This window comes from Volvox carteri (genome assembly GCF_000143455.1).
Source record: "Volvox carteri f. nagariensis unplaced genomic scaffold VOLCAscaffold_46, whole genome shotgun sequence".
NCBI classification, from domain to species: Eukaryota; Viridiplantae; Chlorophyta; class Chlorophyceae; order Chlamydomonadales; family Volvocaceae; genus Volvox; species Volvox carteri.
The window spans coordinates 14,333-36,613 of record NW_003307589.1 but is presented as its reverse complement, the minus strand read 5'-3'; the positions used below and the strand labels follow the sequence as shown (position 1 = coordinate 36,613).

At 65.5% G+C, this 22,281-nt stretch overlaps 1 protein-coding gene across 1 annotated transcript in view; it reads left to right on the top strand.

The window, feature by feature from the left end:
- VOLCADRAFT_95673 (uncharacterized protein) overlaps positions 1–22,281 on the top strand; it is a gene marked incomplete at both ends in the record, with an annotated part of 31,279 nt that overhangs the window by 1,555 nt on the left and 7,443 nt on the right. The window contains 15 exons of the mRNA XM_002954828.1: positions 244–526; positions 1,126–1,157; positions 1,192–1,308; positions 1,588–3,042; positions 3,370–4,845; positions 5,152–5,913; positions 5,971–6,198; positions 6,398–13,156; positions 13,627–14,211; positions 14,893–19,129; positions 19,674–19,837; positions 20,043–20,051; positions 20,372–20,487; positions 20,968–21,145; positions 22,165–22,207. Coding sequence (XP_002954874.1) covers positions 244–526; positions 1,126–1,157; positions 1,192–1,308; positions 1,588–3,042; positions 3,370–4,845; positions 5,152–5,913; positions 5,971–6,198; positions 6,398–13,156; positions 13,627–14,211; positions 14,893–19,129; positions 19,674–19,837; positions 20,043–20,051; positions 20,372–20,487; positions 20,968–21,145; positions 22,165–22,207 — 16,444 coding nt within the window. The remainder of the gene's footprint in view (positions 1–243; positions 527–1,125; positions 1,158–1,191; positions 1,309–1,587; positions 3,043–3,369; positions 4,846–5,151; positions 5,914–5,970; positions 6,199–6,397; positions 13,157–13,626; positions 14,212–14,892; positions 19,130–19,673; positions 19,838–20,042; positions 20,052–20,371; positions 20,488–20,967; positions 21,146–22,164; positions 22,208–22,281) is intronic.

The following is a 22,281-nucleotide window of genomic DNA, read 5'->3' as shown; positions in this document are numbered from 1 at the left end:
TGCCTTTTCAGGCACAACATCCATTCCTGCACGCTAGGTCCACTGGTCCAAACCTGTCGGCCCCGGCCCCACCACGTTTCCACTTTACCTCTCTGTTACCGGCCTTGACGACGTGTACATGTGTGCGTTTGTCGTTAGCCCTCCGCCATGCTGTGGATATCGTCGGCTGTTGTCTTCGATCGGTTTGTGCGCAGGGGGTTGTTATTAACCTCCCACCCTAACCTCCTGTTGTCGCCGTCGCAGTGGGAGGAGGCGGCAGTGCTCCGCCGAGAACAGGCCGCTAAGCAGGCCGACCTGGCGGCGGCTGAGCTCGCCAAGTTATCTCGCAGGATGGTGGTGCAACAACAACAGCAGAACCAACAGCAGCAGCAGCAGCAGCAGCAACCTCCGCACAGCCAGTCGCAGGGTGGGTTGACCTCAGCTGTGGGTGTCAGGGGCGCAGGAAGCGCCAGTCAGAGGCGCTCCCAAGGGGGGGGATCGTGCTTCGGAGCAGCGCCGGAGGGCACTGCTGCGCTGACCTCGGGAGGTGCGCCCGGGTCGGCAGCGTCTGTGGCTGGTGCCGATGCGCAAGTCGTGTCGCATGCCGGCGAGGCGGCGGTGGCGGCGACGACGTCGGGGGTTGGAGTTGCCGCGGCCGCCGCCGCTGCCGCTGCGCCGGGCCCGGCTGCCGGAGCTTCTGGTGGCGGCAGCAGCGGTGGTAGTACCGGCGGCAGCTTTGGGGGTGGTCTTTGGTCGGCGGTCTTGCAATACATGTCCCAGCTTCTATTAAATCGATTGCAGTTCAGCGTTCGTAATGTCCACATCACCTTTCAGGCAAGTCTTGGACTTCTGTGGATTTTACCAGAACCTCCATCTATATAAAGGTGTCACCAGACCAGACCGATGTGGATTTTACCATCTCTGACCGCTTCAAGTTCCATGAGACGGATCCGGATCTTGATCAGAGCGGACTAGGGCGCGACTCGGGCGTGGCATGACATGGCGTGGCGCGGCTCTGCCCCGGCCCTAGCGTGGTATAAATGAGCTCCGGGAGGGCATAGCATCATACGGTTCATACCACCCAAGTGACAGTGAAGCGTGACGAACTGTGACCCATGGGTCATGACTGGCTCCTGCATGACCCAGCGCCATGGCTCCCCACCGCCCCACCGTTGCACGTCCGTCGCCACCTCCGCACCGCAGGGCCATCAGAACGGTGTTTCGTTTTCAGCAGGGCTAGCCCTGGACAGCCTGAGCACGGTTCCCGAGCCCAAGGCCCCCAAGTCGGTCCTGGCGCGGCTATACGGCGCGGCACTTGGCCGGCATTCGGTGCGTGATGTAGGGGGTGTGGGCTGTGGGGAGAGGTGCCACCGCTTGTGCATGGGCCCGTTGTCAATAATAATGGCCACCGCTCCCCCGCTCGCTAAGCTCGAGATCTTTAGAATTTAAACCCGCCGTGTACCAGCAGCTTTCATGGCTGTCACCATGCATAGCACTGGCTGTATCGCTCTGCCCTCAGCCCCGTGCTTTTTGATCGCCTACTACCTGTTTGATCCATCGGCGATTTGCGTGTTCGTCTTTCACACCCGCATGCATATACTACCGCAGCACGCCAAGCTAGCTCGACATGTAGCGGTTCGCGGCCTGGGGGTCTACTGGCACCCTCCGCTCCCGGACGAGGCGCAGACCGCCGCTGGTGCTGTCGCTGGCCCGCCACCGCTACCGCGACCGCCCCCTCACAGCGACGATTACCTTATCACCCCGATGGACGTCGTGCTACGGTTAACTGCCACTGCGGTGGCCACCTCTGGCCAAGGGGCCCACATGCAGCATGCACATCACCAGCAGCACACGCAAGGGCCCAGCGGCAGTCAGGCTGGGGGGGTGGCGGCGGGGTCAGGGGCTGGGGATGGCGCCATGGCAGCGGCGGCGGCGGCGGGGGCGGCAGCAGCAGCAGCAGCAGCGGAGTTCAGGCAGGGAAGCTCTGGCAGCGGCGTTCGAGGAGCTGCAGGTTCGGGAGGGCTGCAGCCTCCAACGCACAGGCTGTCCATCAGCATTCATCAACATCATTACCACAACCTTTCGCAGCAGCAGCAGCAGCAGGTGCTTTCAAATGCCGCTGCGGCACCGATTCCGCCCGGCGCGGTAGCAGTAGCAGCTGCTGCAGCTGCGGGTGCGGGGACACACGTGGAAATAGTTGCAGGTACGGACGCCGTACAGATCCAGATTAGGCCGGAGCAGCTCCAGAGCATGGCGCAGCTCGCCGACGACTTGGCGGTCTGGACGAAGCGTAACCGGTACGGCAGGTTCCGGCCACAAGGGTGGCGTACGGCAGCAGCTCAGGCGAAGCGCGTCTGCGTGAAGGAGGCTGCAGCACCTGCGGCGGCAGCGGCTACGCGGACTGGAGCCGGCGGCGCGGCGGGTTCCGGAGCAGCGGCAAGCCATGCACATCAGATCCAGCGCAGCTCTTCGGATCCAGGCAGGATCCAGACCCTGTCTCGCATTGTCCTGCAGTCCGTACAGGAAGAGGATGAAGTGCAGGCTGCTGCCAGGTGCGTGTTACACCTGCAGTCGGATGGCGCGCCTACCGCGACCGGTAGCGACGGCGCTGACGGCGGCGCTCACTTGACGTCACCGCTGACCTACGCCGCCTCCACTCTCCTCTGCGAGTCAGACGCGGACGCCATGACGGCGCCGTCGGCTGGAGAGGCAAGGGCCCTGGCGAATGAGACGGAAAGCGGCGGCGGCGGCGGCGGTGGCGATGCTGCCGCTGTCGAAGGGGCTCACGGGTCGAAAGGCCGGCGGTCACCCGGGGCCCAGAACGGGGTCGGCCGCCCCGGTGGGGGAAATGCTCTGTTGCCGCTGTCTCCACGTTCTCCCGGCACGTTAACACCCGCGGTCAGTCCGGGCGCATCTCGCTGTGGCGCGGGGCCACAGCCGTCCGGGGTGGGCCGTGAGCGCGTGTCGGAAGCATCTGCAAGCGGGTCCCTGAATGCACCAGCTAGCCCAACTGGCACCGGCACCGGCACCAGCACCAGCACCCCGTTAGTGCGGTGGTCGCAGGTGTGGCAGTATGCCGTACGTGCCGTACTGCATGATATACGAGAGCGCCGGGGCACGGGGTCGCTCCGGGATTACTTGCAGTACAGGCGGGAATACATGAGGCTGTACCGCCGGAAGCTGGAGTGTCTTCGGCAGGCTGGCAGCAGCGGCGGCGGCGGCGGCGGCCCCGGAAACAACGGCACTTGCGGTACGGCGGCGGGGTCGGCAGCGGCGGCAGCGGCCATGACGACAGGTGGAACATCAACGCCAAGCCCAGTGGAGGAGTTTTTGGAGCTCCAGCGTCTGGAAGCGTATCTTTCCGTCGCTGATATCCTTGCGTTTCGGCAGCTCACGGAATGGACGCTGGAGGAGGAGCAGGAGCGTGAGCGTGCCGCCGCCGCTGCCGCGGCGGGGGCTGCCGCTGTCGCCTCCGGCAGCGCCGGCGGCACTTCCGAAGCAGTGGCGGCGGCCAGCGGGCAGCAGCATCCTGACGCCGCGCCCGCGCAGCACCGGAGCTGGCTGGCGTGGGGACTGTCGGGAGTGTCGGGGTTCTTCACGTACGGCAGCAGTGGCGGCGCTGGCGCCGGCGCCAAGGCATCGACGGCGGTGCCGCAAGCCTCGTTTACCGACGCGGAGCTGGCGGAGCTGTATCGACTACTCCAGGGAACTTCCTTGCCGACGGCGGAGGCCTCCCAGACTCAAGCATCGGCAGGGCGACATCACCATCATCACCATCACCACCATCATCACCATCATCACCAACACGCGCAACAGCATTTCCAGGCCCAGCTGCAGCATCAAGGTGCCGGAGTACCCGGCGGCGGCACCACTGGCTCCTCCTCCTCCGCCGCCGCCGCCTCCTCTATGCCGTTCTCCGTACAGTTTCGGGTACTGCAGTTAAAGCTGGACATAAGGGGGCCTGGCCCGATCCCTGCCCCCCACCACAACGACCGCGTTGGGGCCGGTGCTGGTGCCGGAGCAGAGCCATGCAGCGCAGAGGGGTCGCCGCCGACACCAGGGTTTGGGATATCCTCCCCAACGTGTGTCCCTTCACCTGCGAGGACGCGGCGGGGGTCGTCGGGAACTCGACCCCCGGCATCTAGCCCCACGCTGTTGAGCCTGACCTTGGGCTCAACTGTGCTCGCGCTGGAGTCCGATGGCTCCGGAACCGCGGTTCAGGCGTCCATTGGCACAGTGCATGCCCATGATCTGTGCTCAGACCCGGGGGTCGCAGAATGCATCTTAGCGCAGGCCGATGATATGGACACCGGCGGCGGTGCTGCTGCCGCCGCCGCCAGCGGCGGTGGCGGGGGTGGCGGCGCCGCCGCCGGCGGCCCTTCGGCCGCCCGCGAGGCAGGTCAGCGCCGCCGGCGGCGCGGCGCAGCCCACCGGTCTTGGGCATCCTTTGGTCAGCTGCTCTCCGGTACGGGCAGCCGGTCCTCCGGGGTGCATGCCTCCTTGAGCACGGACAGCTTGGACTCAGACGCAGGCCATTGGGCCATGGGTTACCAGTCGCAAGCCGCCGCCCCGGCGCCGCCGCCGCAGGGGGACGTGTGGTACGGCGGGCCGCCGGTTGTATCCGTACACCAAGGCTTTGGTGGAGGAGGAGCTGGCCAGGTCGATATTCATGTACGGCCGCTGCGACTGCAGTACCGCGCCCAGTGCCTGGCGTCGGTGGCCGCAGCCCTGGCGGTGGACTCGTGCTCCTTCCTGGAGCACCACGCCATGACTGCCATTGCTGGGTTCGAGTCGCGGGACGCGCGTGTGTTGGCCATGCTGCAACACCTGGGCTGTACCGCGTCGTCGCAGAAGCTGCGGTTGCATGTAAGGATGAGGGGCTGAAAGAAGGGGCTGGAAGTTGCGCAGCGCAGCGCAGCGCTGTGCAGCATGGCCTATGTTCCGAGGACATGTCGGGGGCCGGGGCTGCCAAGCCGGGGCTCTGCAGCTTGGTTGTGGGATTGTAGCCGATTTGGTGATCTTTCATATGCGCGGGGTCGCTCGACGGCTCTTCTCTGTTTTTCGCGGATCCGAGTGAAGTCGTACATTGGAAGCTATAGCTGTAGCGCCCGCGTGTGGTCCCGGATATCTCGCATTAATTGCCGGTAATTGTCGGCTTCGCGGGAATTGCAGGTGGAAGGATTCGAAGTGGTGATGCCACTGGAGCAACCGTCGCCGGCCTTGTCCACCCGCGGCTCCGGCGTCACGTACGACACCTCCCGCAACGCACACACTCCTGCCGGAGGGCCGACAACGGCGGCGCCAGGTCATCTTACCGTCGGACTGTACGACATCGAGCTGGCGTCGATCAACGGCATGCCGCCGCCGCCGTCGCAGCCGCAAGCAGCGGATCGTGCGGCATCCATACAAACAGGCCGCATCACGGAGTGTACGGAGGGCCCAGCTGTCGACGGCAGCGCTGCCGGTGAACACCCCTCGGGGCTGGCGGCGGCATCAGACGAGGCACTACCAGCCACGAACTCGGGATTAGTACGGGGACCTTTAGAGCGCGAGGAGTTAGCAGAGGGGGCTTACGGCTCCGGAACCGTTCAATACCTGCAGGATCTGATGCAGCGGAGGTTAAGTCCATGCAGTACAACAGCCGACCTGTTGCGGCTAGCGGCGGAGGCTGCCGGCCGGGAGCCGGTACATGATTTCTCCACCTCAGACGCCGGCCCGGCGGAGGCCACCACCGCCGCCGGCGGCGCAGCGGACGTTGTTACTTCGGCGGCGGCGGCGGCGGCGGAGGGAGCTTACAGCCCCGTCGGTACGGCGGGCTCCCCGCGGCGGCACAGGCGTTCCAGCGGCACCCTTCCGCCGCGTCCAGATCCTTGCTCTGTGGAGGATCTTGCCCGGCTTTTCCTGTACGAACACGTGCGCTTTGCCGTACATGCCGTACGTGTTTCGTACCGGCTGCCTGGTTCCAGGTTGCCGTTGCCTGCCGCCGCGCAGCGTCACGCCGCTGAACCATTAACCAGAGCTTCAAGCGAGCTGAATGAGCAGCGGCAGACTAAGCGTTCGGTCGCCCGTTCGGAGACCAGGCCGCTGCTTTTGTTGCCCCCCGCGCTGCAGCTGGCCGGTTACTTGAGCCGCAGCCGGTTAGAGCAGGGGGTCGGGTCGCCTGCGTCTTTGCTGCAGCTGTCGCTCAGTGGTGCGTCCACTACAGTGAAGGCCTCGGAGGTGGGCTCTGTACCTTGAAGAGTTGAAGGGTGGGGTGGAAATGGGGGGGGGGAAAGGGGGATGTGTGAGTTGGGCTGTGTGAGGGCACACATAGGGCACGCATAGGGTTTAATGGCATGGCGCGGGCGGCAAGTCGATCTGCATAGGGCCCTATATAGGTACAACCCCGCCTATGTGCCATGCTTCCTGTTCACCGCAGGTGCTGGACCTGAAGCGCCTGGCCCACTGCCTGGACCACTCCCATGCTGAGAACGCTGCCCCGCCACAGCCGCAGTGGCAGCCGCAGCGGCAGCCGGCGGCAGAGGCGGTTGCGTGCAGCCCGGCAACAGTGGCGGCGGAACAGCTCCAGGTTCCGGAGCCACCCGTGGCTACCAAGAACCAAGCCCAGGGCTGTAGCCCCGCATTGGACGCTGCCTCGGGCCCCGCAGCCGCCGTATCACCACCGCCGCCAGGGCCACTCGGCGCAAGAGCAGCCCTGCCAGGTGCATCAGCGCAAGGCGGAATAGGAGAAGAGGCGGCTGGAGAAGCAGGTACTTTGTCGTCAACCGCGAGCGTAGACTTCCCGCCTGGAGTAATCACGGCGACCGTCAATAACCAACAAAGCTGTGCGCCGCCCGCGGCGGCGGCGGCGGCTGGCGCTGGCGGCAGTCAAGGTCGGAATCGGGACGGAAGCGGTCCCACGGGATCGGAGTCCGTGCAGGTGTCGTACACTCGCAGCGCCCCGACGTCACCGCTGCCTGGCGCAGCCAGGCCGCTGCTGCTTCCCAGGAGTGCGACGACGGCGGCGGCGATGTGCCTTGGCGGCGACGTAGAGGACTCCGTCGTTGTTCAGTACGGTCGCCGCCGGGGAAGCATGGGCAGCGGGCTGAGCAACCTGGAGACCGCGCCCCGTCAGTGGGACAGCATCAGGACACGGCCATGCACACGGGCCCTCGCGGGTACCACCGACCCCGCTGCCGCCGGGCTGGAGGCACCCGGGATGGAGCTTCAAGGTCGCGAGCAACCCTACTCGCAACGTGAGACTGTGGACCGGCAGGAAGGCGGCATCCGCGGCTGTGCAAGCCCGCGGCTGCCACTCCTGCCGCGCACCACCTGTCTTTTGCTCTCCGTGGAGCCATTTGAAGTGAATTACGTGCAGGACGGGTGCGTGGGGTCTAACGACGGGGACGACGGGAGCACAGCCGCAGCGGCGGCGCTTGTCGTTCGTGTTGACAGCATGATGGATCTCTGCGCATCCTACAGCAGCGGCGGAGGCGGAGGCGGAGGAGGCGGCAGCACTAGGCCCGCCATTGAGTCGACCGTATCGCTGCAGCTCCGTGACTTAGAGGTTCACGTCGTACCGGCGACGGCGGCGGCGGCCGCTGGTGCGGGCGGTCGCGGCAACAACGACGCCGACAGGACGGGGGGCCTCATTTGGTCCCTACCGCGCACTTTATGGATGGCCTCCCTTACCGCCAGTGCCGTGAAGACCTCTGGCGGAGCGCTGAGTGCATGCGGCGCCATTCGCGGAGTGCGGCTCCTAGGATCTGCCGACCAGCCCGGCGACTTCTTGCTTTCCAACGGACCGGGCCCGGATGACGCAACGGTTGCCGTCCGATACTGGACGGCGGGCGCGGAGCCGCCGGCGGAGCCTGCTGACGCGGCTGCAGCAGCGGCGGCGCGAGTAGCTGCGGGCTGGTGGCAGCCGGCTGAGCACGTGTCAGTGGCTAAGGGGCTTGGGAATTCACCACGTGGGCGCGTAAAAAGCTGGAATGCGCATGAGTCTGGCGTTGGAACTACCGATGGTGATGATGGTGGTGGTGGTGGTGGTGGTGGTGATGATGGTGGTGGTGGTGGTGGTGGTGGTCGTGGTGATGGTGATGGTGATGGTGATGGTGATGGTGATGGTGATGGTGATGGTGATGGTGATGGTGATGATAGTGGTGGACGAGATGGCGGTGCGGATGTGCAGCGACAGACTGGAGGTTCAGAGCCGCCGGGTTTAGGCGGCGAGGTCAGAACGATGGAGTTGGGAGGGAGAGGGGATGACGGCGCTATCGGCGGAGTGGAGGTGGTGGTATCAGACGCGGCAGTAGGAATGGGCCTGCTGATGTCTCTGGCGTCGGCGTCAGGCCCGTCTGGATCTGCCGCCGCCGCGGCGGCGGACGGCGTCAGCGAAGGGCACGCGATCGGCGAAGCTGTGGCCGGCGGCGGTTGTGTCGCGGCGGTTGCGGAGGCTGAAGCCCCGTCAGCCGCATCGCCGCCTCTCGCAATGGCGGTGCATATCCGCAACTCTGCTGTGCTAGCCGTCTCGCCCTGCCGGACGCCCTTTGCCGCTGCCTCCGGCGGCGCGGGCGCGGGGAACCTCGCCTGCAACGCCCTCCTTAGCGTCGACAAAGTCAGCTACAGCCTGCAGCCGCTGCACGTCTCCCTCCCAGCGCCGCAAAAGCCCTCCTTATCCAGCTGTAGCAGTGCCCAGTCTTCCGGTGGTGCTGCTGAGGCAGCGGCGGAGCAGATCAGGGAGTCTGACAATGCCGGCCGGCCGGCGGCATCTATCGCAGCCACTCACCGGGTGGCCGTGACGAGGCTGCTGGTGTACCTTGCCGATAACCCCGACTCCGCCTACCTGTCGCCGGTGCTGCTACTGCCGGAGCTCTGCGCCTGCTACGGCCCCACGACTGCAGCCGGCGCCGACGGTGCTGCATCCCTGGCCTCGATGGCGAACTCAGCAGCCGGGCGCACGCGGGGTGATTACTACGCTATGGGGGGCATCGCGGACCATGGGGAGGTGGCGCGCGTGGTGGGGCTGGGCGTCAGCGGGGTTGCAGCGGCGGGGGTAGATGGGCGGCCGCGGGTGACGGAGGCAGGCGTGGCTGCATGGTTATCCGTGGACTTGGGACGAGTTGAAGCGAATTTTCAGCCACAGCAATCGGGAGTTCTCTGCGCACTGATGGGGGAGCTGGCGCCCAAAGAGGCGCAGCAAGGTCAGGAGCACGGTTTCAGTGAAGTGCCGACGGGTCAGTCGTCTCGATCGCAGCAGCAGCAGCCGCGTGCGGCGGCGTCGCCAGAGCTTGGTACGGCGGCCGTCAGGCGAGAGTCACGACGATCAGGAGCAGCGCCGTCGCCGCAGCGGCGGCCAGTGCATGAGCCGGCAGCGTCGGTGGCGGCAGCGGTGGCGGCGGTGGAGCCGAGCAGGGTCCTTGCGGCGAGCCTGCCGTACATGCTGGTTTCGGTCAAGCTTGGCTTCCTGACGGCGCTGCTGGGGAGTGATACCTTGAGCGAGGAGGCCACGGTGCTGTATTGGCGGGATGTACGACTGTCGTACGATCGTACGGATGTTGACGTGGAGAGCAGCCTGGCATGGCGCGAACTCACACTGAGCAGCGTGGGATCGCGGTTACACCCAGCGCCTAGGATGGTTATGCAGGGAGTGGTCCGCGGCGGCGGCGGCGGCGACGACGATGCCGCAGCGGTCGCGAGCTCCAAAATTCATGCCGGTTCACTTGCCATTATGCTGGAGCTGTCGTCATATGCGGAATCAACGCTGCGCCGCACAGCGGCAGCGGCGGCAACAGCAGCAGCGGCGGCGGGGCCGGCGGCCTTCGACGCCGCAAAGGCCGACGCCCAGTTTTTCAGGTCTGCGGCGCCGCCGCTGGTCTCGCCCGCATGGCCGCTGCCGTCCCGTGGCAGCGGGTTCGCCCCGGCGGCCGCCGTACCGCCGCGCTCTCTAACGGTGCCCCGGTCTCCTGCTGCCGCTGCCGCTGCTGCTGCACTGGTGCCGGGTTCAGCACTCGGTTCGTTTCCCCGCGGCGGCGGCGGCGGCCTGCAACAGCACACGGACAGCGGCGGTGGTGGCGGCGCAGACGCGGATGCCGAGTTCTACTCGATCGAGGGTGGCAGCAGCGTGCTTGACGATTTGGAGGTGGAGGCGGAGGTGGAGATGGAGGTGGAAGCGGATACAGAGGAGGAGCTCCACCTTGACGGTTTGGATGGCGACGTGCATCAGCGCGAGGAGGAGCTGTGGCCCTGTCCCTGTGGGACTGGGACGGGTTCCGCTGCGGCATCGGATCCCGGCAGCGGCCGCCGCGGCACCGCCCTCCGCGCGCACCTCTCGTCATGCAAGAGCATCGTCCAGCTAAGCACTTTGCCATCGGCGCATGTTCCCTCAGATCCCGTGGCTTGGTGCGAACCAGCGCAGCCGCAGCCGCAGCCGCCTGTTGGCGAGGACGGTGCCGGCCGTGCCGCCGATGCTTGTTTCGGCGGCGGCGGCGCAGGGGCCTCGGCCGCCGCCGCCGCTGACACCACTATCGCCTCGCCGTCTGGACCGGCTGTCGTTCTGTTGTCCGCCGGCGCGACGTGCCGTACAAACCCAGGGCCCCTAGCTTCTGCCTCCGCTGCCGCCGTCCCCGCTGCAACTGCAACTGTCGACGATCCCGCAGGCGCGGCATGGAGCCACGTGCCCGATGCGGCCGCCTCACCGATTTCCACGGTGCTCGTACGAATTCAGCTGTCGAACTTCGTCCGTCACCGCGCTGCTCTGCAGCCCCCTGCAGTCCTGGCTGAAGGCCTCGGAAGCCCCAGGCGCCGCGGCAGTCCACAACACCATGGTACACCTCCCGGAGGTGCTGTGGAGGCCGGGGTTGGACCGGATGGCCGGCAGGACGCATTCCCTAGCCCCGCCACTACTGGATATGGTGACGGCAACGCCGACGCCGACGACGACAATGACGACAACGCGGCGTCGTACGGCGCCAATCGAGGCCACGCTGGCGGCGGCGACGCACCTGCCGCGGGATCAGGCCGGCTTCACTTTGACCTTGACGTCAGCGGGGTACATGCGCTCGTGTCTTTAACTCAGTGGCATCGGCTGCAAGACAGCCTGGCGGCATGCGGGCAGCACTGGAGCACTTCCGCCGCGAACCAGCTGCGCGCACGGGCACGACAGCAGCAGCTGGTTGCACTGGAGCAGGGGCGGCGGGGGTCCGGACGGCTGGGAAGGCCTGGGTCCTCTGTTGGAGTCCGCTCAGCAGCTCCAGCGCGTGATCTGCCGGGCTCCCGCCCAGTCAATGCCACGAGTCAGGAACTCACGAGCGCTGCAGGCGGCGGCGCACGTTCTGTAGCCGGCCACGCAGCCGCGGCAGCAGCAGCCGCGGCAACAACTACAGCTGCGGCGGCGGCGGTGTCATCCCGCGGCCTGGCGGCGGTTGTGACACGGGTTCCGGTATTGGGCGCCAGCGGCGGCAGCCGAGAGGCCGCCGCCGAGTGCGACGGCAGCGGCGGTGGGGGCGGCGGAGCTGCCGCCAGTGCTGATGGGGATGGCATGCTACGGCTTTTGCTCGACCTGCCGGTGACTGCCAGTGTGTCGGTGCAGGATATGTCAATGGTAGCGTACTCGGCCCGGGAGTTGGCGTTTGGAGGCCGAGCAGGTAGGGTGGCTTGCCGGGGCCCCGATGGGCAGGATTCTGACGGCCCGCAGTCACGGGCCCCTCAGCTCTATCCCGCAACGGCGACGGCAGCGATGCAGCAGCAGCGTTGCGTGCGGCTGGAGCTGATGATGGGCGCGAGCTTGGAAGCAGCCGCTGGCGGTTGCATGGACCGATTGACGCTGGTCTTGCCGGAGGTTTCGGTGTCAACGGGGGCGCTGGTGCTGGAGCATGACCCACGGGTCGGTACCTGGCACGAGGTCGTCGGGGCCTGGCGCCTGGCGCTGCTGGAGGGCTTGTCGTGCGCCGCGGTGCCGCACCTGCGCCGCGCTTCTTCGGGAAGCGCACCGGGGGCCGTTGACGAAGTACAGGGCGCGGGTTCGCTGCACATTCAGACGGCTGTTGGCAAGGCTGGCGGAAAAGCGCTGGCCGCAACGATCTCCGCAGTAAGTGCCGCGGCGACGGCGACGGCGACGGCGGTTCCCTCTAATAAGCTCTGGGTCGGTGACAGCACCGATGGCGACCCGCATGCGGTGGCGGGTGGCCCCTTAATGAACCCAGGCGGCGTATCTCAGCCCGTGAAGCATCTGTCTGTTGGGGCAGCGCCGCCAGCAGTACCGCCCAGGTTGTCGGCAGCGGCGGCGGCAGCGGCAGCACCAGGCATGTCCTCAGCTTTAGGTGAGGGCCTCTCGACGGCTGGTGCAGGATACGACAGTGGGTCGGATGCCGCCGCCGCCGGCAGCGCGCGCCAGCAGCGGCAAACCACTGACGGCGACGTGCTAGATGGCAACGGCGGTGCCGCCACCGGCGTCGACGACATCGTGGTCCATGCACTCCTAGAAGCATCGCTGCAGCACGCCTCCCTGTATGCCGCACGGCACGCAGTACTGTTGTTGTTGGGCCTTGTGTACGACACTCTGGACAGCTGGGAGCATGCCGCCGCGGTGACGAATCGTCGACACGTGCTTGAGGGTTCCGACTCCGAGGCCAACGGCAACGGCGACGGCGACGGGGACGTGTTTGCGCCTGGCATATTGGACGAGCAGACGCTGCGCCTGGTGGGCTCCCCTCCGGACATTGCTGCAACTGCCGCCGCCGCCGCCGCCGCCGCCAGGCTTGGAGTCCCGCCCTGGTCCCCTGCTGGCGCTCACCGGGCTTCCGGCGCAGCCAGCGCAGCCGCCGGCGACCTCGGCGCAGCGACCGCCAGTGGTACGGCGCCACATGAGCTCGAGTACGGCATGTGGCCGCATGACGCCGACGAAGAAGATCGCGACGGCGCCGAGGGTTGGTCCGGCGGACCGGACCTTCTTTACCACTACCATTACGATGTCCCACACCACTACTCAAGGCGCCATACGAGCAAGCAGCGGGCTGGAAGGGCTGTGGCAGGGAGGTCAGAGTCTAAGGGCAGCGGAGATGCGACCGGGGCAGGCGGCGCAGGCGGCGCAGCTCTGGGCGATTGGCTGGGGGTGCCCCTGTGGCCCGCGTGGCTGCCCCTTTGCTGCCTGACACTGCGGGTGGGCAAGGCGGCTGCAGTGGTCTACACGGACACGCAGGTACGGCACCATGAGTGGCGGCACAAGGCCCTGGATCCTAGGCGGGTTCTGGACGTCACTGCCGTAATCGTACCTAGGTCTAATGGGGGGAGTGGGGTCCCCGCGTTGTGCCGTCTTCAGTGCCTGAGGTAGGGGGCCCTCTGCCTCCCATCATGATGATGCGCGGCGGCGTGTGTTGATGGTGTTGATGAGGATGAGGATGTATCAGATGGGGATGAGAGGGCCGTGGGGGAGAGGCCCGGGGGAGGGGGGCTAGAGTAGAGGGGGCGGCCTGAGGCCGGCGGCTGGGTGCCGCAGCGCCGCCAGGCCTATGCAGCGTTACGGGCTACAGGGGCATGATAGATGATATGGTGTGAGCGGCGCGTGGGCGTGTGCTTTGTAGAGGTAGGGGTGTAACACTGCGAGGTCCCGAGCTCCCAGGGACGTTTTTACAAGGGAATGATGCCCCGCCGCACCCGACCCATGGCCAGGGTTATGACGTGCCCTTGTTCGAGGCGGCCGTAGCTCCTCTTGAGATCCAGCTGAAGCTCAGTACGCTGGGCGACGCAGCCGCCGCTGCCGCTGGTGGTCATGCCGCTAGCGACGGAGACGCGGACGTCAACGCGGACACTGCGGCGGCGGCGGCGGCGGTGGCCCCTGACAATGGCAGCCTGCCAACACCGTTCATGCGGTCGTTCATCCCAAAGAAAGCTGAGAACGACAATGCCAACGTGCGCTTCGCCACCACAACACAGCCTGCGTATGTACGACACCGAGCCGCGGCGGGCGCAGCCGCGGCGTCGGGGACAACAGGCGGCGGTGGCGGCGGCGGCGGCAGTGGCGGCCCCACATTCGGCCTGCTGCACCGGCGGAACAGCAACCGCCGCCACCACGGCCGCGGCGGCCTGAGCTTGCCTGACGGCAGCGCTGGCGGCAGCACCGTCGCCACCGCCCGGCCGCCGCCACCGTTGTGGGTTTCCTCACTACATGTGGTACTGGATGCACGTTTGCAGCTGGATGTCTACAACCTGGATAAGCTGGGATGGGAGCCTGTATTGGAGCCGTGGAGCTTGCAGGTACGGCTGTACACACGCCTTTTGTGGGTTCCCGCTCAAAGGGCGTGTGTCCCTAAGCCTGGTGGAAGAGGTCGTGCGGAAGGCCGATGGAGAACGGTGTCTGGTTGGTTCTTCTTTCCGACGATGTGCCGCGTGGCTAGCTGACCCACCATCACCAGCTGACCCGCCGCTTACCTCTACTGCTCTCTACCAAAGGGGAGCCCAAAGGGATGACACCCCTTGGGTTTATCAAGTAGGGGGGGACGTACCCCCCTACTTGACCCTTAGTTCATCCCCTTTAGTTCATCTTAACCGGTTTGATACGCGAACAGATCAAGTGGACTCGTGGTCACAACAGAATGAGAAAGGAAAGGAAAAACTCCAAATCCAGTCTAAGTGGTGCCGGCGAAGATCCTCCTGACGGGTTCATGGATGAGGAGAGGGGCGCGCTGCTCACGCAACAGCAGCACCAGCACCAGCACCAGCACCAGCACCAGCACCAGCACCAGCACCAGCCTCCGTGCTTTAGCACCGAAACAGCCTCAATGTGCCGCGCGCAGCAGCGTGGGCGCAGCTTACCCGTCACTGCTACTCATTTCCTCCGCACTCCGCAACCGCGCAGTCTCACTCGGCGTTTTGCCCTCCGCCCGTGTCACATACATACATGTGTTTTTCCTTTCTTGCTTTATTTTCTGCACCCAGGTGTTGTACATGGCCCGACAACCTGCCGCCGCGGCGCCTCGGTATCCCCCACGACCTGCCGCCGGGGCACCACCGTCATCTGCAGCGCTGTCGTCGCCGGCTCCGCCACCGCCGCGACACTCCATCAGCATCACCACCGACACCCTGCTCGAGGCAACTCTCTCCCCGGGACTGATCCCCGCAGCGCTGGCTGCGTTGCACCTGGCGGAAGAGCTCCAAGGTGCCATGACCGACCCCAGCACCGTATCCACCGCCGGCGCCGTCCCAACAGCCGCTACCCACCCCGGCTGGAGGTCGGCATCGCCGGCCGCATCCCCTAAAAATGTCGTTCCGGAAGTCGGACAGGAGCCACCACTGGGCCGCCATGGGGTTGCAGAGCCGCCGTTGACGATCGCCGGCCGGGTTGGCGACGGTGGGCCGCACGTGCCAAGTGACCCATGGGTCCGTGACCCAGCTGCCACGGCCTTGCGTCACCTAGGGCAGCTGCCCAGGCCCGATGCGCTGCCGCGCCTGTGGCTCCAGAACCATCTGGGCCAGCCCGTCAGCTTCGTGACGCTGGAGCAGCGGCGGCCGCGCGCGTCGTTCCTGGCGGCTGTGGGGGCGCTGGGCGCTGTGGATGGTGTGGTGACCCATGGGTCTCTGGTAGTGGTGGACTCGTTGCGGCATGCGGGCCGCCGCTTTGCGGGTCGTCACGTGGCGGGCCTTCCCCACCACCTCCACCACCACCACGATCACCAGGGCTTCCATCACCACCATCACCACCACCATCCTAGCAGCAGCAGCGCCAAGATTAACGGCAAGTTTCAGCAGTGCAGTCCGCAAGATGGTAAAATGGAAATGCTAGCGGCAGACGGCAGCGGCCATGCCGAAGACACGGATTACAACATGGCGCTCTCATCATCACACCTGCGCACCACCAGGTGCTCGGAGGGCGCTCCCGCCGCTTCCGTGAGCTTCAGCGGTGAGCTGAGCAGACTGGCAAGGGCTGGCGACGGCGACGGCGACGGCGGAGGCGGAGGCGGCAACGACACCAGCGGAGGCGGAGGCGGAGGTAGGATACTGTACTTTCGATTGTACGGCGGCAGTACATGGCTGGGTCCCATCTCGTGCAACGCGTCGCCGTCGTCCCGGTACTACTTCTCACTCCCACCCGCTGCCGCCAGGCTGGCGGGGACGGTGGCGTCGCCGCCGCCAGGGCTAAGGCTAGTGTGTGACATCCGGCCGCACCACCTGTGCAGTAGACGGCTGGAGTTGCGCTCCAACGTGCGACTGCGCAACGAGAGCGGTCTGTGGCTGTCTGTATCTGACTGGGCTGTGGTGGCGGAGGCCTCTGCCGGCGGCAGCGGCGGCGGCGGCGGCGGCGGCCAGGTGCTTCAGCACACGTTGCCTCCGGGTGGCAGCACCTGGCTATCAACTGGCCTATTGCAGCAGAGCCCCGCGGTGCTTGCCGTACGCACCGCACCGCCGCCAGCGTTTGCCAGCGGCAACATCCCCGTCGTCGAGGAGGGTCTCGTCGTCTCAACAGCGGGAGGCGTCGCTTTTGGCGATGAACCCGCAACGCGGTTCCGGAGCTGCGGCGGCGGCCCCGCCGCCGCCGAAACCGCGGAGCGGCACGCGCCATTGAAACGGCTTGGTGCCACCTTCCGCGGCGCCAAGGTCCAGAACGCCTCCCCCTGGAGTGACTGGAGTAACCCGATTGACCTGACTTCCATGCTGTTCGACGCGGTGGCGCAAGGCCTGGACGGTGCCGCCGCCAGCGGCGCCGCTGCCGCGGGCCGCGTGGGAGTCGCGCGGCGGTTGTACTGCACGCTGCCGACAACGAAGACATACAGATTGCCGACGAGCGATGCGGCCTCCGCCATGCCAATGCTTGAAAAGGTTCATAAATCCTCCGTCCCGGCCTCCGCCGCCGCCATCTCCGTAGAGGAGGGGCGGATGTGCCACTTGATCGTCCACCTAGCGCCTGCGGCATCAGGTGCCGGCCGCGGCCGCGGCGGCGGCGGCGATGGCGGCGCTGCTTCACGACGGCTTGAATGGGAGCTCGTGCTGAGAGCCCCGGTGGTGTTGCGGAACGACCTGCCGGTGCCAGCACGCTTCGCGTTGCATGCCTACAGCGGCCTCGGCGGCGGCGCCGTTGCCGCCGCCGCGCCTACCGCCTGCGCCCTGCCTGCACCCGAGCTGCGTGAGTCCCTCCACGCGCTGTCGTCGCTGCATCTGCATACCTTCCCTGCTCACAGGCTGGTCAGCGTTGCCTGCCGGCCGGCGGGATATGCGTGGAGCAGCGCCCAGCCGGTGTACGGCAGGCCCGGTGAGAATGAGCACGACCACGACCACGACGGCGGCGACGGCGGCGGCGGCTTTGAGCCGTTGCATATCGGCCTCGAGCCATTGCCTGGGGCCGGCGACGGCGGCAGCGCCGGGGGGTTAATGCCGTACTGCGAGCGGGCACTAATGGTAAGGCCGACGCAGGCGGGCCTGCAGGATCTGCTGCTGGTTCTCCGCACGTGGCGACACCGACCCACGGGTCAGGTTCAGCTGGAGCTGAGCTGTCCCGTCTGGGTTTACAACTGCACTGGCCTGCCTGTGCAGCTGCGGCCCACGGCGCGGCTGGTGATACCGCCAGGCCAGCATGCCCAGGTCGTCAGAGGCAGCGTCGCAGAGCCCAACGCGCCACCGGGCACCGGGTGCGCCGCGCCGGGTGCCCCGTCGCCGGGTTTGGCGCCGGAGTGCTCCGACACCGGCGAGACGGCCTGGGTACCCGCCTGCGTATCCCTCTGCGGTGCGCCGACCCTGGCAGCGGCGGCTGGGCCCTGTACGTCCCAGCTTGCGGCGCTGCAGGCGGCAGCGGGACTGTTTATTGCTGCTGCGGCGGGCGCCGGCCGTGGAATGCAGCCGTACGGCGTTCATGGCGACATCGCGGCCATTGCAAGGGATGCCATGGGCGGCTCCGCCGCTGCCGCCGCCGCTGTTGCCTTCACCGCGCGCTCCAGCAGCAGCGCACGTTCGAACTGCTCCATTGGTGGCCACACCGCGGCCTCCTCGGCACGTAGCGCCGGCGCTGGGGTCCCCGGCTGCGTCGTCCGTGGCGGCGGTAGCGGGTTTGGAAGCACCGGGCTGCTCGCCGCACTGGCGGATGGAGAAGACCAAGGTGGCGACGACGCTGGCGATAGCGGTGACGTGATTTTGGACGGTGGCGGCGCACACCCATACGGCGCACATCTAGCAGGTCTGCTGGCGCAGCCATCTCCACGGCACAGTTACTACGGAGGCAGCGGCGGCGCGACGGGTACGACAGCACCCCCTGGTTACGGTGTCCACGTTGCGGACTTCGCCGCCGCCGGTCGGGCTTCACCTTCGGCGGCTTATCCCCATCACCATCCCCATCCCCGCCAGCCGCCAGCCGCTATGGTTAGGCATCCCAGCTTGGACCGCCTGAACCCTGCCCGTACGGCCGTCAGGTACGACAGGACGCGCTCTGCGGCGGCGCCCTCCTCCGCGCCGTTTGCAAGGATTGAGTACAGCAACCAGCACAGCATGTCATTACATTGCAGCAGCAGTCGAGCCAGCCGGTCGCAACGCAACACGCAGTCGTCATACAGAGCCGCTAGCGGCGGCGGCGCCGCCGCCGCCGCCGTCGCCGCTGCACATCTACAGCTGTCGCTGAACCGGCCGTTATCACGAAGTCTATCGTCAACCTGCGCGGGGCACTCGGATTCGCCGTCCACCTCTGCCGCCGGTGCTAGCGGTGGAGGCGGCTTTGGCACCGTAGACGCCGCCTATCGGCCGCAGGGGCTACAGCCGTGCATGTACGGCAGCATGCCCGTCGGCATCGGCCAAGTTGAGCTCCGCGTTTGGCCCGGCGGCAGCAGCAGCAACGACTGGTCGCCTCCAATCTGGCCGGCAATCGATGGCTCGCCAGTGCACATCACGCTGCCATGCCCACTGCCGGACAGCGACGGCGGCATTTCCCCCGCTGGCGCGGCGGCAGCAGCAGCAGCAACGGCGGCGGCGGCGGCGGTGGGGGCCGGTGGGAAGGGCACCAGCGGCGGCGGCGGCAGTGGCCCCGGCAAACCCGCCTTCCACGTCGTCGCGCGGTTGATGCACGCGACGGCGGGGACTGGGGCCGGCGGCAGCGGCGGCGGCAGCGGCGGCGGCGTGCGGTCCGTGGCGTTGCACCTCCGTCCCCGTTACGTAGTACACAATGGCCTCTCTGCCGCAGTGCAAGTACGGCAGCAAGGTACAGTACGGCACCGGCGAAGCAATTTTCTACAGGTGCTCCAGGCGCTTGCAAATGGTGCTACAAGTATTTCCATATATGGAGAAAATATATAAAATAAGATTATAAAATGTCAAATTATAAATGTTAAAGAAATGTAATTGATTATATAAATTTACATCTACACCAAAACAGATGATTCCCCTGTAACACGCGACTTCTTCGTTATCCCTATACGTGGTCGCGCACCCCGCTACGCCCACCAGCTGCCGGCAGCCGGCACCTCGCCCTAGGACTCGTCACATGAAAGCTCCACAAACGGCCCCCACTTTGTCGTACAGCTGCTGCGCGCCGTCACGTCTGATCTGAGTCCGTCCCCCCCGGGGGGGGATGGGAGAGGAATATACAATGCGGCTTTGCCAACAACCTCCATAAAAAAAAACCACCTGGCCACCCTCCCCCCTTCCCGCCCTCCTGCCCTCCCGTGCATGGCTGCCTTGGACACCCCCTCACACACACACACACGTTGTGTGTCCATGCCCCACCCCCAAACCCCCTTCCACAGGCACCTCCCACGCCTCCTCCTTGGGCCCCGGCGAGCGCCGGCCGGTGCACTGGGCGCACATCGGCCTGCCCCTCAAGCTTCAGATCCGGATTCAGAATCCCGGATGGACCTGGTCGGGTGGGGTGGCGCTGGATGCCGTGACGCCGGGCGACTTTCTCCTCAAGGTGGGCCTCAAGCAGCCGTAGCGGCGGCGGTGTGGGCCGGAGCCGGAGGGGTTGCTTAGGGTTTGAGAATGTCTTCTCCGAGTTATGCATCTTGTGGTTTTGTGGAGACTTGTAGGAAAGCCCGTGTGCGGTTTCTGATCTTTGTACGTCTGCCTCGTACTTGTACTTAGTCGCCGTATGTCCGCCGTCTCCTACCTGCCCCTAGCTTGGAAAGGTAAGGGTAGTAGATGTTCAGTCGTTGCGAGCGCTTAGCTGCCCAGCTGCCGATGCAGCGGCGGGCTGTGGTGCAACCCATGGGCCTCCCCCTCGAACACGTGGGACACCAGTGGAATGGGAATGGGCCGCGCTGAGTAGGGCAGGGAGAGGGGGAGGGGGGCCGTTGTGCGCTTATAGGCTGCTGCTGCTGCTGCTGCTGCTGCTGGTCCTCTGTTGCGCTCCGTAAGGCCCACCCGCCGGATATGTGCCGCCCTCGCCCCACTGTTTTCCCTTCTTCTGCTCTACCTCAACCCTGTTTCGCTGATTTCGCCATTTCAGATTCGGCACCGCAACCGGGCGGAGACGCAGCTGGTGCGGCTGGATGTGAGCCTGAGCGCCGCGGGCACCACGTTGCTTAGCCTGAGCCACCACCACGATGATTTCGCGCCGTACAGGTACGAACAGAGGCTGTGTACGGGGCTGTGCTGTAGTACGAGAACACCATCTTACCGTCTTCTGGTGTCACGAGAGCCCTTGAGAGTGGAGCTGCTGGCTGCTGATATGGCACCGGCGTTCGGATAGGGCAAGATGTGCGCTTGATGTGCGGCGGCGGCTGCTTGCAAGGCTGCTCTATAGGGCACGATGGGCGCTTGATGTGCGGCGATGGCTTGCGGTGAAAAGATAAGACAGCGCTCGGATATATTTTCCTTTGGACTCCCTTACCACTGCCATACCTCTTTCGCCCGCTGTTGATCTCCTTCCTGGCCCTCCAAAACCAAAGATCACTAAGCATGTAAAGTGCTGCTTATGAAAGGTGTTAACCGGGGGAGTTGATGCAAATGCTTTACAGAGACCTAAAAGGTTTTTTGGTGCTGCCTAGATAATCTAAAGGTGCATCGCAGCAAAAAGGTACAAATATGGACCCTCCTAAGCAGGATCGACAACTGCTCGGGTGAGGTGCTGCACGTACAGCAAGTGGGCTGCCTGGACCAGGAGGATGTCATCCGACCGTACGCCTGCCTGCCGTACACGTGGGACGAGCACACGGCGCCGCAGCGTGTTTTGGTATCCTTGCCCGGCCGGCGCCGCCTCGGGGAGTACGAGCTTGAGAAGGTGGGCCCTGTCAGAGGGGGGGTGGAGGGTGGAGGGTGGAGGGGGAGGGGGAGGGGAGGAGTAAGGTGGGGGGACAAGGCCGGTTCCCGCGGGTAGGCGCCTGGGGTCCCCGTGTGTAGTTGTGTTGTTGATGTGTTGATGTGTTGATGTGTAGATGTGTAGATGTGTAGATGTGTTGATGTGTAGATGTGTTGATGTGCTGATGTGCTGATGTGCTGATGTGCTGATGTGCTGATGTGTTGATGTGCTGATGTGCTGATGTGCTGATGTGCTGATGTGTTGATGTGTTGATGTGTAGAGTGTAGATGTGTTGATGTGCTGATGTGCTGATGTGCTGATGTGTTGATGTGTTGATGTGTAGAGTGTTGATGTGTTGATGTGTTGATGTGTTGATGTGTAGATGTGTAGATGTGTAGATGTGTTGATGTGTTGATGTGTTGATGTGCTGATGTGCTGATGTGTTGATGTGCTGATGTGTTGATGGTACCAGCGAGGTACTAATTCAGCACTGTCGCGCAGCCACTGACACCGCCATATCGCTGTCGCCTGGACCCAAAAGCGGGCTCCTGTTGCGTGTTCGTGATTGTGGAGATCTTTCAGGGGGATCCTTGAGAAGGACAAGGGATGATGTCACCTTGTCCTCCTCAAAGGTGACATCATCCATCTTTGAGGAGGATTGTCCAACCCCCACTATTCTGATGAAGTGGGGCTGAGGTGGGGCTGGGCAGTGGGATGAAGCCGCCGCCTAGGGCCTTACTCTCAGTCTACCAGCCGTCCGTACGGCGCCCCTAATCGTGCCGCACCGCTTCCCGCTTTCCGGCAAATCTAATCCTAGGTTGGCGCCGACAGTGCACCTCTCAGAACCTCCCCCATGGTTTCCGTCCGGCGTGTGTTGCCAGGCAGGGGCCTCCCAGCCCCTAATCAGTCAATCGTCCCGCACTCGCTCCCTTCATTTCCCTTCCCTTCACCTCTTCTGCCGCTGTGTGCGGCCCACTCGCGGCTGTGGCTCCACCCCCTAGGTGGGCACGTCCCGGGTCGTGTCAGTGGTGGCTTCACAGACCGGTGGACATGGCCGCAAGAACCTTCTGGTAGCCGTCACCGCTGACGGACCGACGCGCGTGCTCAAGGTCGTCGAC